Source organism: Salmo salar, chromosome ssa09 (assembly GCF_905237065.1).
Source record: "Salmo salar chromosome ssa09, Ssal_v3.1, whole genome shotgun sequence".
Classification (NCBI taxonomy): domain Eukaryota; kingdom Metazoa; phylum Chordata; class Actinopteri; order Salmoniformes; family Salmonidae; genus Salmo; species Salmo salar.
This window is the reverse complement of record NC_059450.1, coordinates 147,383,952-147,399,835: the sequence shown is the minus strand read 5'-3', so window position 1 is coordinate 147,399,835 and position 15,884 is coordinate 147,383,952. Positions and strand designations below refer to the sequence as shown.

The following is a 15,884-nucleotide window of genomic DNA, read 5'->3' as shown; positions in this document are numbered from 1 at the left end:
TAGTGTGGGGGGGGTTAGTGTATACATATTGAATAGTATTTTATTAGTGTGGGGGGGTTAGTGTATACATATTTAATAGTATTTTATTAGTGTGGGGGGGTTAGTGTATACATATTGAATAGTATTTTATTAGTGTGGGGGGTTAGTGTATACATATTGAATAGTATTTTATTAGTGTGGGGGGTTAGTGTATACATATTGAATAGTATTTTATTAGTGTGGGGGGTTAGTGTATACATATTGAATAGTATTTTATTAGTGTGGGGGGGTTAGTGTATACATATTGAATAGTATTTTATTAGTGTGGGGGGGTTAGTTTATACATATTGAATAGTATTTTATTAGTGTGGGGGGGTTAGTTTATACATATTGAATAGTATTTTTTATTAGTGTGGGGGGGTTAGTTTACACATATTGAATAGTATTTTTTTAGTGTGGGGGGTTAGTGTATACATATTGAATAGTATTTTATTAGTGTGGGGGGTTAGTGTATACATATTGAATAGTATTTTATTAGTGTGGGGGGGTTAGTGTATACATATTGAATAGTATTTTATTAGTGTGGGGGGTTAGTGTATACATATTGAATAGTATTTTATTAGTGTGGGGGGTTAGTGTGTACATATTGAATAGTATTTTATTAGTGTGGGGGTGTCAAGTGTGTACATATTGAATAGTATTTTATTAGTGTGGGGGGGTTAGTGTGTACATATTGAATAGTATTTTATTAGTGTGGGGGGGTTAGTGTATACATATTGAATAGTATTTTATTAGTGTGGGGGGGGGGTTAGTGTATACATATTGAATAGTATTTTATTAGTGTGGGGGGGGTTAGTGTATACATATTGAATAGTATTTTATTAGTGTGGGGGGGGGTTAGTGTATACATATTGAATAGTATTTTATTAGTGTGGGGGGGGGGTTAGTGTATACATATTGAATAGTATTTTATTAGTGTGGGGGGGTTAGTGTATACATATTGAATAGTATTTTATTAGTGTGGGGGGGGGTTAGTGTATACATATTGAATAGTATTTTATTAGTGTGGGGGGGTTAGTGTATACATATTGAATAGTATTTTATTAGTGTGGGGGGTTAGTGTATACATATTGAATAGTATTTTATTAGTGTGGGGGGTTAGTGTATACATATTGAATAGTATTTTATTAGTGTGGGGGGTTAGTGTATACATATTGAATAGTATTTTATTAGTGTGGGGGGGTTAGTGTATACATATTGAATAGTATTTTATTAGTGGGGGGGTTAGTGTGTACATATTGAATAGTATTTTATTAGTGTGGGGGTGTCAAGTGTGTACATATTGAATAGTATTTTATTAGTGTGGGGGGGGGTTAGTGTGTACATATTGAATAGTATTTTATTAGTGTGGGGGGGTTAGTGTATACATATTGAATAGTATTTTATTAGTGTGGGGGGGTTAGTGTATACATATTGAATAGTATTTTATTAGTGTGGGGGGGGTTAGTGTATACATATTGAATAATGACTTTCTAAGGAGATAGAACTGAAGAATGATTGTTAAAGAAAATGATTGTTTCCGTTTGGTATGAGGAAGTCTCTAAACTGCGCTTATTTAATGGATCGAAATAGTAACTGCTATGTAAATAATCTGCATCCTTAAAAAATATCCAAATAAACCCCCAAATGCTCAGACCACTGTCTTAATTACTAGGTAAGCCCACGCACACACACACATTCATGATTGAGTTACAGGAATAATGTTCTGTTTATGATGGATTACACCTCTCCCTCTGTCGTGTTCTCGTCCTCCATCTTTTTCTCTCTCTTCCACAAACTGACCGGTAGAACTAGACACAGCAAACGGGGAAAGAGGGAGGAGGCTGAGAGAATGAGTAATCTAAGTGCTTAAACAAATTCTACTCACCTAATGGAATAACATCCCCCCAACACACTCTCTCCTTCCTCACCCTGATACATTTTTACATACAAAAAACTGGAGAAATCTCTCAAAACAGAAACAATTATTCTAAACCAATCACATTAAAGATGTTGTTACCCAGACGACCTGACCACGCCTGACCGGCACTGCTATCACAGCCAATCAGAATCCATCTATGACCTCCCTCCCTTTACACACACACACACACACACACACACACACACACACACACACACACACACACACACACACAAGTAACACGAGGAGAAGTTGTTTCTTGACTTTTTCCTTCCTAAGCTCAGTTTCACGATTCCATTCCTATTGGCCCCTCCTTTCCTCTGCTCTCCTCCATCTTTTTGTTTTCCTGCTTCCGTCCTCCCTTTCTCCCCCTCTTATAGGAGAGCTGTAATAAAACATACATGATGAATAACGGCTGTCAGTGATGAGAATTTCTGTGTGTTGTTTAAGGCGTATATGTGCCTGCGTATTTGTGCTTGCATTTGTGTTTATTTCCCCTGTGTGTGTGTGTGTGTGTGACACTTGTGCATTGTCTTGCTCTCTTCGCCTCAGTTGGCTCTTAGTCTCAAGCCTCCATCCATCAGCGTCTGTAGGCCCACCTCAAGCAGGCTCCTGCCCCAGCAGCCCTGAACCTGCCTGGGGAAGCTCACTACCCAGCCCCCAGGCTCCACACAGGGCCCCACAAGCCTGGCAGAGAGTAATAGTGGAGCATGGCCCTGACCAGGGGGGCTAGACACTCAGGAACACACACACACCAGCAGGTCCCACCAGCTGTACTAAAACGGGGGAGGGAGGTAGAGAATACTCCTAATAGACATTTTTAATGAGGCAATAATAAACAGGGTTTTGTAAGTGAATTTACTGCTTGTATTGCATCTGTTTCAATATAGTTATTGTTTGTGTGTGTGACCCTCTCCCCCTCTCTCTCTCCCCCCACTCTCCCCTCTTTCTCTCTCTCTCCTTCTTTCTCTCCCCCCACTCTCCCCTCTTTCTCTCTCTCCTTCTTTCTCTCCCCCGCTCTCCCCTCTTTCTCCCCTCCCTCTCCCCCTCTCCCCCCTCTCTCTTCACCCTTTTCTCTCCCCTCTTTCTCTCTCCCCTCTTTCTCCCCTCTTTCTCCCCTCCCTCTCCCCCTCTCCCCCTCTCTCTTCACCCTTTTCTCTCCCCTCTTTCTCTCTCCCCCTCTCTCCCCTTCTTTCTTTCTCCCCTCTCTCTCCCCCTCTCTCTCTCCCCCCACTCTCCCCTCTTTCTCTCTCTCCCCTCTTTCTCCCCTCCCCCTCTCTCTTCTTTCTCCCCTCTCTCTCCCCACTCTCCCCTCTTTCTCTCTCTCTCCTTCTTTCTCTCCCCCCACTCTCCCCTCTTTCTCTCTCTCTCCTTCTTTCTCTCCCCCGCTCTCCCCTCTTTCTCCCCTCCCTCTCCCCCTCTCCCCCCTCTCTCTTCACCCTTTTCTCTCCCCTCTTTCTCTCTCCCCCCTCTCTCCCCTTCTTTCTTTCTCCCCTCTCTCTCCCCCCTCTCTCTCTCCCCCCACTCTCCCCTCTTTCTCTCTCTCCCCTCTTTCTCCCCTCCCCCTCTCTCTTCTTTCTCCCCTCTTTCTCTCCCTTCTTTCTCTCTCCCTTCTTTCTCTCTCCCCTTCTTTCTCTCTCCCCTATCCACTCTTTCTCTCTCTCCCCTCTCTTTCTCTCTCCCCTTCTTTCTCTCTCCCCTATCCACTCTTTCTCTCTCTCCCCTCTCTTTCTCTCTCCCCTTCTTTCTCTCTCCCCTATCCACTCTTTCTCTCTCTCCCCTCTCTTTCTCTATCTTTTTCTCTCTCTCTCCCCCCTCTATCTCTGTCTCTCTGAGGGTTAGTAGTCGTTAGGGTTCATCTTTGGCCCAGAGGGATGGGCTGATATTAAAGGCCTAAATGATGCTATTTATTATGTTGGAAACAGAAGGGGGGGTGGGGGGGGCAGAGTGTGTGCGGGGCAGGTGAGGGGACCTGTGAGTGTGTGTGGGTGTGTGTCAGCTGGTAAATTGCTTTTGTCCTTTATGTTTGCGGTTTGGATCATTGGTTTGGGAGCAGGGCAGGTGTTTAGGTTTTTATCAATAATCACCATGGCGATCACTCTCACTGGTCTTTCTCACAGCAACACTACGACCATGTACCACATTGTACACACACATTCACACACACACACACAGCATCGCAAAACACACCATGCGGCATTGCTACAGAGGCGTGTGTGCGTGCGTGTGTGCGTGTGTGCGTGTGTGCGTGTGTGTGTGCGTGTGTGTGTGTGACATACTGAGTTAAGAGGTCAGGTCAGGGCATAAGGCAATGCTAACCACCCTTACAGACAACACCACCGGCACCCCACACTGCCATTACACACTCTCAATCCCCAACACACACTCTCACACACACATTCTCAATCACAGACTCACTGACACCTACACACTCTCAATCCCCAACACACACTCTCACACACACATTCTCAATCACAGACTCACTGACACCTACACACTCTCAATCACCGACACACATTCTCAATCGTTGACTCACACACAATCACTGACACACACACACACACACTCAGTCACTGACACACACACTGTAACACGTGCCGTCTCTCCTGAGGTTACCTCAGCCCTTTAGTGTGTGTGTAATATAGGGGTAATAACCTACTGTAATATAATAATCTACTGTAATATATAATAATCTACTGTAATATATAATAACCTACTGTAATATCATATAGTAACCTACTGTAATATATAATAACATACTGTAATATATAATAACATACTGTAATGTATAGTAATCTACTGTAATATCATATAGTAACCTACTGTAATATATAATAACCTACTGTAATATCATATAGTAACCTACTGTAATATATAGTAATCTACTGTAATATCATATAGTAACCTACTGTAATATATAGTAACCTACTGTAATATATAGTAACCTACTGTAATATATAGTAACCTACTGTAATATCATATAGTAACCTACTGTAATATTATATTGTAACCTACTGTAATATTATATTGTAACCTACTGTAATATCATATTGTAACCTACTGTAATATCATATTGTAACCTACTGTAATATCATATTGTAACCTACTGTAATATCATATTGTAACCTACTGTAATATCATATAGTAACCTACTGTAATATCATATAGTAACCTACTGTAATATCATATAGTAACCTACTGTAATATCATATAGTAACCTACTGTAATATCATATAGTAACCTACTGTAATATCATATAGTAATCTACTGTAATATCATATAGTAATCTACTGTGATATCATATAGTAATCTACTGTGATATCATATAGTAATCTACTGTAATATCATATAGTAATCTACTGTAATATATAATAACCTACTGTAATATCATATAGTAATCTACTGTAATATCATATAGTAATCTACTGTAATATCATATAGTAACCTACTGTAATATCATATAGTAATCTACTGTAATATCATATAGTAATCTACTGTAATATCATATAGTAACCTACTGTAATATCATATAGTAACCTACTGTAATATCATATAGTAACCTACTGTAATATCATATAGTAACCTACTGTAATATATAATAACCTACTGTATCATATAGTAATCTACTGTAATATAGGGGTAATAACCTACTGTAATATATAATAATAACCTACTGTAATATCATATATAGTAACCTACTGTAATATATAATAACCTACTGTAATATATAGTAACCTACTGTAATATCATATATAGTAACCTACTGTAATATATAATAACCTACTGTAATATATAGTAATCTACTGTAATATAGGGGTAATAACCTACTGCTGTGGGTTCTGGCATGTCTCTTTCTCCTTGAATTCTGTGTTGAACTCCAGCTGTGGCAGTGGAATTAATTCCTGACCTGTTGTGTGTTAATATAATACCTGCTGTGTGTTAATATAATACCTGCTGTGTGTTAATATAATACCTGCTGTGTGTTAATATACCTGCTGTGTGTTAATACCTGCTGTGTGTTAATACCTGCTGTGTGTTAATATAATACCTGCTGTGTGTTAATATAATACCTGCCGGTGTGTTAATATAATACCTGCTGTGTGTTAATACAATACCTGCTGTGTGTTAATACCTGCTGTGTGTTAATACCTGCCGGTGTGTTAATATAATACCTGCTGTGTGTTAATATAATACCTGCCGGTGTGTTAATATAATACCTGCTGTGTGTTAATACAATACCTGCCGTGTGTTAATATAATACCTGCTGTGTGTTAATACAATACCTGCTGTGTGTTAATATAATACCTGCTGTGTGTTAATATAATACCTGCTGTGTGTTAATACCTGCTGGGTGTTAATGTAATACCTGCTGGGTGTTAATGTAATACCTGCTGTGTGTTAATACAATACCTGCTGTGTGTTAATATAATACCTGCTGTGTGTTAATATAATACCTGCTGTGTGTTAATATAATACCTGCTGGGTGTTAATGTAATACCTGCTGGGTGTTAATGTAATACCTGCTGTGTGTTAATATAATACCTGCTGTGTGTTAATATAATACCTGCTGTGTGTTAATACCTGCTGGGTGTTAATGTAATACCTGCTGGGTGTTAATGTAATACCTGCTGGGTGTTAATGTAATACCTGCTGGGTGTTAATGTAATACCTGCTGGGTGTTAATGTAATACCTGCTGTGTGTTAATACCTGTTATGTTTGAGGAGATTGTGCAGTAGGCAGGGATGTGTGTGTAGAGGGGTCAGAATGTGCATTTTAGGCATCACAAATATGACCCCTCTTTCTACCCTGTCGAGCGGTCCAAATGCTGCAGTCTGACCCCTAACCTTTGACCCCCCTAACCCCTTTCTCTCTGTGCAGGTGCCAACCCCCTGCAGACCAATGCCTTAGGACACACAGCCAGAGCCTACGCCAAGGAGGGAGAGTTACACACACTATTGCTGGAGTGGGAGGGCAAGGTATCACACACACACACACACACACACACACACACACACACACACACACCTACACTAGGAGTGGCAAACTAACAACCAGCCTCCTCGGCCGGCACGAGATCGAACTTCCACCCAGGAAACATCTGCACCCCCCACTGGGAGACACACACACACACACACACACACACACACACACACACACACAAAGACACCCCCAGTGGGGAGTGACAGGGAAATGAGCGATGTTATTGGCTCTGAGGAGTGTAAAGGCTGTTCCAGGCTAGTGGAGGTTAAAAGGGGTTATGCAGAACTAATGTTGGTGTGTTTAATGACAAGGCAGTCGTATGCACAACCCTAAATCAAACCCCTTAGCCCCTAGACACTTCCCCTAGCCCCTAGGCACTTCCCCTAGGCACTTCCCCTAGCCCCTAGGCACTTCCCCTAGGCACTTCCCCTAGCCCCTAGGCACTTCCCCTAGGCACTACCCCTAGGCTCTTACCCTAGCCCCTAGGCACTTCCCCTAGCCCCTAGGCACTTCCCCTAGGCACTACCCCTAGGCTCTTACCCTAGCCCCTAGGCACTTCCCCTAGCCCCTAGGTACTTCCCCTAGCCCCTAGGTACTTCCCCTAGCCCCTAGGTACTTCCCCTAGCCCCTAGGCACTTCCCCTAGCCCCTAGGCACTTCCCCTAGCCCCTAGGCACTTCCCCTAGCCCCTAGGTACTTCCCCTAGCCCCTAGGTACTTCACCTAGGCACTGCCCCTAGGCACTTCCCCTAGCCCCTAGGCACTTCCCCTAGCCCCTAGGTACTTCACCTAGGCACTTCCCCAGCCCCTAGGCACTTCCCCTAGCCCCTAGGCACTTCCCCTAGCCCCTAGGTACTTCTCCTAGGCTCTTCCCCTAGCCCCTAGGTACTTCCCCTAGGCTCTTCCCCTAGCCCCTAGGTACTTCCCCTAGCCCCTAGGTACTTCCCCTAGCCCCTAGGCACTTCCCCTAGGCTCTTCCCCTAGCCCCTAGGTACTTCCCCTAGCCCCTAGGTACTTCCCCTAGGCTCTTCCCCTAGCCCCTAGGTACTTCCCCTAGCCCCTAGGTACTTCCCCTAGCCCCTAGGTACTTCCCCTAGCCCCTAGGTACTTCTCCTAGGTACTTCCCCTAGCCCCTAGGTACTTCCCCTAGGCACTTCCCCTAGCCCCTAGGTACTTCTCCTAGCCCCTAGGTACTTCTCCTAGGCTCTTCCCCTAGCCCCTAGGTACTTCCCCTAGGCTCTTCCCCTAGCCCCTAGGTACTTCCCCTAGCCCCTAGGTACTTCCCCTAGCCCCTAGGTACTTCCCCTAGCCCCTAGGTACTTCTCCTAGGTACTTCCCCTAGCCCCTAGGTACTTCCCCTAGCCCCTAGGTACTTCTCCTAGGTACTTCCCCTAGCCCCTAGGTACTTCCCCTAGGCACTTCCCCTAGCCCCTAGGTACTTCTCCTAGGCACTTCCCCTAGCCCCTAGGCACTTCCCCTAGCCCCTAGGCACTTCCCCTAGCCCCTAGGCCGTAGGCACTTCTTATCAATAGATTTATCGCAGCATGGGGGAACTTCCACCTAGCCAACAAAGGGCTAGGATAGCTATCACCATATTCAATACTTTAGTTATTACTCTGCATCAAGTGCTTAGGGGAGGGGGTTATGTGTCTGTTTCTCACTGAGCCGTAGTGGTTTTGTCTTAAAGGGATGAGGTAGTGTCAATATGTTAAAGGGATTGTCTTTAGTGGTTAAACTGATACCTGGCTCTTCAGAGAGGGCTGAAAGGTTAACCCTTCACACTCTGAAATTGGCCCATATGGATAGGGCTAAATTTAAATGTTTCTGCCAAAAATAAATATGCATAACCATGGTAGCAATTAAAAGGGAACAGTTTGAAGATCATGGGAACATGATTGGACCAAAGGTGAGTACACAATAGATTACCTGACACAAGACTGAATCCAAACACTGTTGATTTTGTCTGCATTTTACATTTACTGAACTTTTTCACCATATTTGTTGATAACGAAATCTGAAAATACTCTGGATACATTCAGTAACATGATGAGAATATTCCTGGGAAATGTGGAGTAGGTGCATCATAAGACACACCTTCTGTTCTCCTAACTGTACATCCAACATAGTCGTCATATTTGGAATTGTAAAGTGCTCATTTGGACTCATGGGTGGTTGGCTTGTAGGACGTCACAGCGGTATTATAATCCTCAACGTCTCATCTTTCATTGTACACTGAGTCACCTTCATTTACAGCATTTCCCTTCACTCAGACAACAAAACATTTGCAAAAATGGGTAGGAGTGTAAAGGCCTTCAACCACTACACCACAAAAAGATCATCAAGGACAACAACCACCCGAGCCACTGCCTGTTCACCCCGCTATCATCCAGAAGGCGAGGTCAGTACAGGTGCATCAAAGCTGGGACCGAAAGACTGAAAAACAGCTTCTATCTCAAGGCCATCAGACTGTTAAACAGCCATCACTAACATTGAGTGGCTGCTGTCAACATACGGATTCAATCTCTAGCCACTTTCATAATGGAAAAATTGATGTAATTAAATGTATCACTAGCCACTTTAAACAATGCCACTTTATATAATGTTTACATATCCTACATTACTCATCTCATATGTATATACTGTACTCTATACCATCCACTGCATCTTGTCTATGCTGTTCTATACCATCACTCATTCATATATATATTTGTATGTACATATTCTTATTCATTCCTTTACACTTGTGTGTATAAGGTAATTGTTGTGAAATTGTTAAGTTAGATATTACTGCATGGTCGGAACTAGAAGCACAAGCATTTCGCTACACTCGCATTAGCACCTGCTAACCATGTGTATGTGACCAATAACATCTGCTAAACATGTGACCATTAACATCTGCTAACCATGTGACCATTAACATCTGCTAACTATGTGACCGTTAACATCTGCTAACCATGTGTATGTGACCAATAACATCTGCTAACCATGTGTATGTGACCAATAACATCTGCTAACCATGTGTATGTGACCAATAACATCTGCTAACCATGTGTATGTGACCAATAACATCTGCTAACCACGTGTATGTGACCAATAACATCTGTTAACCATGTGTATGTGACCATTAACATCTGCTAACCATGTGTATGTGACCAATAACATCTGCTAACCATGTGTATGTGACCAATAACATCTGCTAACCATGTGTATGTGACCATTAACATCTGCTAACCATGTGACCAATAACATCTGCTAACCATGTGTATGTGACCAATAACATCTGTTAACCATGTGTATGTGACCAATAACATCTGTTAACCATGTGACCAATAACATCTGCTAACCATGTGTATGTGACCAATAACATCTAACCATGTGTATGTGACCAATAACATCTGCTAACCATGTGACCAATAACATCTGCTAACCATGTGACCAATAACATCTGTTAACCATGTGACCAATAACATCTGTTAACCATGTGACCAATAACATCTGCTAACCATGTGTATGTGACCAATAACATTTGCTAACCATGTGTATGTGACCAATAACATCTGCTAACCATGTGTTTGACCAATAACATCTGTTAACCATGTGTATTGACCAATAACATCTGCTAACCATGTGTTACCATTAACATCTGCTAACCATGTGACCAATAACATCTGCTAACCATGTGACCAATAACATCTGCTAACCATGTGACCAATAACATCTGCTAACCATGTGACCAATAACATCTGCTAACCATGTGACCAATAACATCTGCTAACCATGTGACCAATAACATCTGCTAACCATGTGACCAATAACATCTGCTAACCATGTGACCAATAACATCTGCTAACCATGTGTATGTGACCAATAACATCTGCTAACCATGTGTATGTGACCAATAACATCTGTTAACCATGTGTATGTGACCATTAACATCTGCTAACCATGTGACCAATAACATCTGCTAACCATGTGACCAATAACATCTGCTAACCATGTGTATGTGACCAATAACACCTGCTAACCATGTGTATGTGACCAATAACATCTGAACCATGTGTATGTGACCAATAACATCTGCTAACCATGTGATCCAATAACATCTGCTAACCATGTGACCAATAACATCTGCTAACCATGTGACCAATAACATCTGCTAACCATGTGACCAATAACATCTGCTAACCATGTGTATGTGACCAATAACATCTGCTAACCATGTGTATGTGACCAATAACATCTGCTAACCATGTGTATGTGACCAATAACATCTGTTAACCATGTGTATGTGACCAATAACATCTGCTAACCATGTGTATGTGACCATTAACATCTGCTAACCATGTGACCAATAACATCTGCTAACCATGTGACCAATAACATCTGCTAACCATGTGACCAATAACATCTGCTAACCATGTGACCAATAACATCTGCTAACCATGTGACCAATAACATCTGCTAACCATGTGACCAATAACATCTGCTAACCATGTGACCAATAACATCTGTTAACCATGTGACCAATAACATCTGCTAACCATGTGTATGTGACCAATAACATCTGCTAACCATGTGTATGTGACCAATAACATCTGTTAACCATGTGTATGTGACCATTAACATCTGCTAACCATGTGACCAATAACATCTGCTAACCATGTGACCAATAACATCTGCTAACCATGTGACCAATAACATCTGCTAACCATGTGTATGTGACCAATAACACCTGCTAACCATGTGTATGTGACCAATAACATCTAACCATGTGTATGTGACCAATAACATCTGCTAACCATGTGACCAATAACATCTGCTAACCATGTGACCAATAACATCTGTTAACCATGTGACCAATAACATCTGCTAACCATGTGTATGTGACCAATAACATCTGCTAACCATGTGTATGTGACCAATAACATCTGCTAACCATGTGTATGTGACCAATAACATCTGTTAACCATGTGTATGTGACCATTAACATCTGCTAACCATGTGTATACCATTAACATCTGCTAACCATGTGACCAATAACATCTGCTAACCATGTGACCAATAACATCTGCTAACCATGTGACCAATAACATCTGCTAACCATGTGACCAATAACATCTGCTAACCATGTGACCAATAACATCTGCTAACCATGTGACCAATAACATCTGCTAACCATGTGACCAATAACATCTGCTAACCATGTGACCAATAACATCTGCTAACCATGTGACCAATAACATCTGCTAACCATGTGTATGTGACCAATAACATCTGTTAACCATGTGTATGTGACCATTAACATCTGCTAACCATGTGACCAATAACATCTGCTAACCATGTGACCAATAACATCTGCTAACCATGTGTATGTGACCAATAACACCTGCTAACCATGTGTATGTGACCAATAACATCTGCTAGCCGTGTGTATGTTTTATTTTTATTTTTATTTCACCTTTATTTAACCAGGTAGGCAAGTTGAGAACAAGTTCTCATTTACAATTGCGACCTGGCCAAGATAAAGCAAAGCAGTTCGACAACATACAAAAACACAGAGTTACACATGGAGTAAAACAACATAAAATCAATTTTTTTTTTTTTTAAAATAAGACTATATACAATGTGAGCAAATGATGTGAGATAAGGGAGGTAAAGGCAAAAAAATGCCATGCTGGCAAAGTAAATAAAGTATAGCAAGAAAAACACTGGAATGGTAGATTTGTAGTTTGAAGAAAGTTCAGAGATAAAATATAAATAATATGGTGCAAAGGAGCAAAATAAATAAAATAAATAAATACAGTAGGGGAAGAGGTAGTAGTTTGGGCTAAATTATAGATGGGCTATGTACAGGTGCAGTGATCTGTGAGCTGCTCTGACAGCTGGTGCTTAAAGCTAGTGAGGGAGATAAGTGTTTCCAGTTTCAGAGATTTTTGTAGTTCGTTCCAGTCATTGGCAGCAGAGAACTGGAAGGAGAGACGACCAAAGGAGGAGTTGGCTTTAGGGGTGACCAGAGAGATATACCTGCTGGAGCGCGTGCTACAGGTGGGTGCTGCTATGGTGACCAGTGAGCGGAGATAAGGGGGGACTTTACCTAGCAGGGTCTTGTAGATGACCTGGAGCCAATGTGTTTGGCGACGATTATGAAGCGAAGGCCAGCCAACGAGAGCGTACAGGTCGCAGTGGTGGGTAGTATATGGGGCTTTGGTGACAAAACGGATGGCACTGTGATAGACTGCATCCAGCTTGTTGAGTAGGGTATTGGAAGCTATTTTGTAAATGACATCGCCGAAGTCGAGGATTGGTAGGATGGTCAGTTTTACGAGGGTATGTTTGGCAGCATGAGTGAAGGATGCTTTGTTGCGAAATAGGAAGCCAATTTGAGATTTCACTTTGGATTGGAGATGATTGATGTGAGTCTGGAAGGAGAGTTTACAGTCTAACCAGACACCTAGGTATTTGTAGTTGTCCACAAATTCTAAGTTAGAACCGTCCAGAGAAGTGATGCTGGACAGGCGGGCAGGTGCAGGCAGCGATCGGTTGAAGAGCATGCATTTAGTTTTACTTGTGTTTAGGAGCAGTTGGAGACCACGGAAGGAGAGTTGAATGGCATTGAAGCTCGTCTGGAGGGTTGTTAACACAGTGTCCAAAGAAGGGCCAGAAGTGTACAGAATGGTGTCGTCTGCGTAGAGGTGGATCAGAGATTCACCAGCAGCAAGAGCGACATCATTTATGTATACAGAGAAAAGAGTTGGCCCAAGAATTGAACCCTGTGGTACCCCCATAGAGACTGCCAGAGGTCCAGACAGTAGGCCCTCCGATTTGACACACTGAACTCTGTCAGAGAAGTAGTTGGTGAACCAGGCGACGCAATCGTTTGAGAAACCAAGGCTACTGAGTCTGCCGATGAGGATGTGGTGATTAACAGAGTCAAAAGCTTTGGCCAGGTCAATGAATACGGCAGCACAGTATTGTTTCTTATCGATGGCGGTTACGATGTCGTTTAGGACCTTGAGCGTGGCTGAGGTGCACCCATGACCAGCTCTGAAACCAGATTGCATAGCGGAGAGGGTGCGGTGGGATTCAAAATGGTCAGTAATCTGTTTGTTGACTTGGCTTTCGAAGACCTAAGAAAGGCAGGGTAGGATGGATATAGGTCTGTAGCAATTTGGGTCAAGAGTGTCACCTCCTTTGAAGAGGGGGATGACAGCAGCTGCTTTCCAATCTATGGGAATCTCAGACGACACAAAAGAGAGGTTGAACAGGCTAGTAATAGGGGTTGCAATAATTTCGGCAGATAATTTTAGAAAGAAAGGGTCCAGATTGTCAAGCCCAGCTGATTTGTAGGGGTCCAGATTTTGCAGCTCTTTCAGAACATCAGCTGAATGGATTTGGGAGAAGGAGAAATGGGGGAGGCTTGGGCGAGTAGCTGTGGGGGGTGCAGTGCTGTTGAATGCAGTAGGGGTAGTTAGGTGGAAAGCATGGCCAGCCGTAGAAAAATGCTTATTGAAATTCTCAATTATAGTGGGCTTATCGGTGGTGACAGAGTTTCCTATCCTCAGTGCAGTGGGCAGTTGGGAGGAGGTGTTCTTATTCTCCATGGACTTTACAATGTCCCAGAACTTTTTAGAGTTGGAGTTGCACGAAGCGAATTTCTGTTTGAAAAAGCTAGCCTTGGCGTTTCTAACTGCCTGTGTGTATTGGTTTCTAACTTCCCTAAAAAGTTGCATATCGCGGGGGCAGTTCGATGCTAATGCAGAACGCCACAGGATATTTTTGTGTTGGTTAACGGCAGTCAGGTCTGGAGAGAACCAAGGGCTATATCTGTTCCTGGTTCTAAATTTCTTGAAAGGGGCATGCTTATTTAAGATGGAGAGGAAGGCATTTTTAAAAAATAACCAGGCATCCTCTACTGACGGGATGAGGTCAATATCCTTCCAGGATACCAGGGCCAGGTCGAATAGAAAGGCTTGCTCGTTGAAATGTTTCAGGGAGCGTTTGACAGTGATGAGTGGAGGTCGTTTGACCGCTGACCCATTACGGGTGCAGGCAATGAGGCAGTGATCGCTGAGATCTTGGTTGAAAACAGCAGAGGTGTATTTAGAGGGCACGTTGGTTAGGATGATATCTATGAGGGTGTCCGTGTTTGCGGCTTTGGGGTTGTACCTAGTGGGTTCATTAATAATTTGTGTGAGATTGAGGGCATCAAGCTTGGATTGTAGGATGGCTGGGGTGTTAAGCATGTCCCAGTTTAGGTCACCTAGTAGCACGAGCTCTGAAGATAGATGGGGGGCAATCAGTTCACATATGGTGTCCAGAGCACAACTAGGGGCCGAGGGGGGTCTATAGCAGGCGGCAACGGTGAGAGACTTGTTTTTGGAGAGGTGGATTTTTAAAAGTAGAAGTTCAAATTGTTTGGGTACAGACCTGGATAGCAGGACAGAACTCTGCAGGCTATCTCTGCAGTAGATTGCAACACCGCCCCCTTTGGTCGTTCTATCTTGTCTGAAAACGTTGTAGTTAGGGATGAAGATTTCAGAGTTTTTGGTGGACTTCCTAAGCCAAGATTCAGACACAGCTAGGACATCCGGGTTGGCAGAGTGTGCTAAAGCAGTGAATAAAACAAACTTAGGGAGGAGGCTTCTAATGTTAACATGCATGAAACCAAGGTTATTACGGTTACAGAAGTCATCAAAGAGAGCGCCTGGGGAGTAGGAGTGGAGCCAGGCACTGCAGGGCCGGATTCACCTCTACATCCCCAGAGGAGCAGAGAAGAATAAGTATGAGGGTACGGCTAAAAGCTATAAGAATTGGTCGTCTGTGACGTCCAGAATAGAGAGAAAAAGGAGCAGGTTTCTGGGGGCGATAAAATAGCTTCAAGGTATAATGTACAGACAAAGGTATGGTGGGATGTGAGTACAGAGGAGGTAAACCTAGGCATTGAGTGATTATGAGAGAGATATTGT

At 42.8% G+C, this 15,884-nt stretch overlaps 1 protein-coding gene across 2 annotated transcripts in view; it reads left to right on the top strand.

Annotated features, from left to right (window-relative positions):
• clpb (ClpB family mitochondrial disaggregase) overlaps positions 1-15,884 on the top strand; it is a 79,742-nt gene that overhangs the window by 32,857 nt on the left and 31,001 nt on the right. For both annotated transcript variants that reach the window (XM_045724801.1, XM_045724802.1), the window contains exon 6: positions 6,819-6,916. In XM_045724801.1, coding sequence (XP_045580757.1) covers positions 6,819-6,916 — 98 coding nt within the window. The remainder of the gene's footprint in view (positions 1-6,818; positions 6,917-15,884) is intronic.